Source organism: Helianthus annuus, chromosome 10 (assembly GCF_002127325.2).
Source record: "Helianthus annuus cultivar XRQ/B chromosome 10, HanXRQr2.0-SUNRISE, whole genome shotgun sequence".
NCBI lineage: Eukaryota > Viridiplantae > Streptophyta > Magnoliopsida > Asterales > Asteraceae > Helianthus > Helianthus annuus.
The window spans coordinates 50175981-50179721 of NC_035442.2; the positions used below are offsets into that span (position 1 = coordinate 50175981).

At 38.0% G+C, this 3741-nt stretch overlaps 1 protein-coding gene across 1 annotated transcript; it reads left to right on the top strand.

Annotated features, from left to right (window-relative positions):
- Window positions 1-628: 628 nt before the first annotated feature.
- On the top strand, window positions 629-1926 carry LOC110884602 (protein EXORDIUM-like 3). The gene has a single exon (XM_022132324.2). The coding sequence runs from the start codon at window positions 782-784 to the stop codon at window positions 1724-1726; it is 945 nt and encodes a 314-aa protein (XP_021988016.1). The 5' UTR covers window positions 629-781; the 3' UTR covers window positions 1727-1926.
- Window positions 1927-3741: the final 1815 nt, after the last annotated feature.

The following is a 3741-nucleotide window of genomic DNA, read 5'->3' on the forward strand; positions in this document are numbered from 1 at the left end:
TAGTTTGAGTCAGGTTGTTCGGTTTTCAAGTTTAGATGTAAATGAAAATAATTTTTTTAACAAAATATCAATAAAATTCATATTGCTACAAAAAAAAAAAGTATCATTAAAATTCAAATATCATTTAAAAATATAACTATATTCAGATTTCGTGTTTCATATTTTTCAAGTCGGATTGTTCGGGTTTTTAGCTAAAAAAAGTGACCCGATATATAACCGACCCATAAAAGGTTCGGGTTCGTCGGGTTTTGGTTTTTCGGGTTCGGATCTTTTGAGTGATCTACGATTCGGTTCGGATAGTTTTGAATTCAAGTGAGGTTTCAGATACAAATTGACAGCCATAATAATTCGGTTAATTAAATATTCAAACTCCATAATTGTTAGTTATGTTGTTTTCATTTAGGTTTATTGTAATTTAGTTCTGTAAATGCTTATTTTACAGAATACTTTTTGGTTTATTTCTACTTTCTTATATATTTACCTTATACTTATATGAAATATTAATAATTACAGAAAATAACAATCATAGATATAAAAACTAAAAGTATAGTTAAATATTTGTAATTATATGATTGTTTAGGTGTCTAAAATGTACATATCTCTTCTATATATTGTTCCTTTGTAATCTAGATTCAATCAATGAAATCTGACAAAACACCCACACCCCATTGTAAATTCACCTTGACCCACTTCATATTTGTCAATTCAGTATCCACTGCCACGATAATCCCTTTTTCTACCGATTCCACACTCAATTCGTTACAATTGATCGGCCGATCCAATGACACAAATGTATACCAATTCAATTCTACTCTCTCTCTCACTCATCGGACTCGTCCTGATCGGCAATGTCCGGGCAGCACCGTCAGAACAATTCCCGGTGGTGTTAAAATACCACATGGGTCCGGTACTGAGCAACAATATAACCGTGCATCTCATTTGGTATGGTTCCTGGAGCTCAGGTGAGAAGCGGATCATCCGAGCATTTATTAACTCCATCTCGGCTTCTCAGTCCCCCTCGCCGTCGGTGGCCCAGTGGTGGAAAGCTCTAGAAACCTACACGGACCTAACTGGTTCGAAAGTGACTCAGTCAGTCACTCTGGGACAGGAGAAGAACGACCGTTTGTCCCACGGTCGAAAACTCACCCGTCTGGCCGTGCAATCTGTGATTAGCACAGCCATTCGAGCCAAAACCAACCCGTTACCCGCCGATCCCACCGGAGGGTTATATCTGGTTCTAACCTCAAGCGACATCATTGTAGAAGGCTTCTGCCGGAGCATCTGTGGTTTTCACTACGTCACGTTCCCGTCTATCGTGGGCTACACGTTGCCATTCGCATGGGTGGGCAACTCGGAGAAGATGTGTCCCTCCTTATGCGCTTTCCCCTTCGTAGTGCCGGAATACATGCAGGGTGTTAAGGCGTTAAAACCCCCCAACGGACAGCCCGGTGTGGATGCTATGATCAGCGTAATTGGACACGAGCTAGCTGAGCTTGCCACAAATTTTTTGCGTAACGGCTGGTACGCAGGCGATGATCCTAACTTTCAGACGGAGGTTGGAGACTTATGTGAAGGACTGTATGGCCGCGGGGGTGGCGGAGCATACGTAGGAGAGATTCTGACCGATGCAACCGGAGCCGCTTATAATTTAAACGGCTACCGTCGAAAGTTTTTAGTCCAGTGGATATATAGTAACGTTGGAAATCGTTGTGTTGGTCCGAATTAAGTCTGTTTTAGGTTTAATCGGTTCTTAATTAGTAGTTTAATGGGTCAACTGGGCAATTGTTAGGGTGTTTTTAACATGTTTATCTTATGTTTGGTTTATTAAGTAGTGGGCTTTTGAATTATGGGTCACCTTCTCAGATTTGCAGGGTTAATGGGTCGTATGTTAGTATATATTTCAAGAAAAGTTTTCAGTTGTAGTTGTACCTTTCGAATTCAATCAATGAAAAGAGTCGATCAATAGTTTGATCAACCTGCTGTGTTTTTCTTTCTGTTATTATTTGATCAATTCACTGCTTTTTCTGTGGTGTTTGAATCTGTGTTTAAAGCTTGATATCCAACAGTCTTGATGATAGTAAGTTTCTAAGTTGGTCCTAATTAACATTTTGGTATGTTATGTGCGATACACAACTTGGTTAGTTTAAGCTTGTGAATTGGGCGGTTCAGTTCGGTTTCGTGGACGTGTCCTAGCTTTGTCTTGGAGGTTGGGGGGTTAGATTTCTTTTACACTTTATGTAGACTTTACATATAATGATTTTCTTCTATCTATGCCTATATGTTGTTTGATGATGATATATCTGACTAATGCTACGCTATCTACGTATCCATCTTTCATCTATCTAGCTGTTGGTTGTTTTGGAGTCGGAGGGTCTCTCTGCAATATTCAGATTTTAGACCAAAAAGTCACGCATAGATTGTCAGCCCATTTCCCCAGACCCTACCAATAGTTCTACTATTTGTGAGATTTATTGGATATATATGATTGTTGTTGTTGTTGTTGTACCCTCAATCAAAACAGTGGTAGAGGTGATCGAAGTATGCATTCTATGTTTGTAAAGTATGGTGGTGATAATTCAGATTTTAGACCAAAAAATCACGCATAGATTCCAAATTTTGGTACTACATATAACATATAAAATGACCAAAAGGATGCGGCACTTGACCAATTTGACTCGTTCAGTAAAAATTAAACATCTGGCCCGGTTAAAAGAATTAATGGTTAATCTTATGCAAGCATATGATTGGTCACATGCTTATTTGTCAAGGATTTAGAACTTTAGGTTCTTTTGCTCGATGAAGTAGTAGAAAGTATCGACCCAACGCGTTTTGAACAAAAGATTACCCCTTCCGACTAGACGAGTTTCAACACACATAAACGATTGCCCATTTGACCCGTTGTGCGTGAAATCAAATGAAAAAGTGTAACACAAACGAAACAGGTGTTATTTGCAATTTAGTGATGAAAAGTTGACTGCAATGCCTTTCATAAGAAGACATATACTTTTGTTGTGTGTTCTTCACAAGATGCATCATTTCATAGTTACATACTGGCTGCTTGCTAAAACTATAAGAATCGATTTTGAAATCATTTTAGACCAGGAAATCATGTCAAGAACATTCTTTAGGTCACACAAAAGTATTTCTCAAATTAAACAATATAATCACAGTTCTCAAATTAAGCCTATTCAGTTTTCCACATCCCCCCGTTTACAAGATATAAGAGATAAGAAATAAATAAAAATATAATAATAATAATAATAATAATAATAATAATGATGGACAATTTTTTGTACGTGATAAACATTTTTCATGCGTGGAAAATCACAAAACCCCTCCGCCACCTCCTAGTTTCACGTTACCATTTGTATAACGCGTGCATTTTTTTCACGCGTGATTATTTGAGTGTGGTGAGGGTAATTCTTCGTTGGGGGGGGGGGGGGATTGTTGGGTGTGGTGGTGAGCGATGGACATTTCCACTAAAAAATGTTGTGAGTGATGGAATAATGATTGATGACATGACGGAACTTGATTAGATGTTGTGAGTGATAAATGAGTGGTGAGTGATGACCACCCCTACCCCCCTAATAATAATAATAACAACTTTCATTTTGTTCTCTGTGATTTGGTCATTTTAACGGTTTTGTCCCAATAATTTAAAAACAGCCATTTTTCTCCCTGATTTTTCTAACTTATAGCCATTTTGCTCCCCGCCTCTAACTACATCCAAAAAATCTATTA

Excerpts from the sequence above, each read along its gene's own strand:
- LOC110884602 (XM_022132324.2), top strand. The coding sequence starts at position 782 with ATGACACAAATGTATACCAATTCAATTCTACTCTCTCTCTCACTCATC.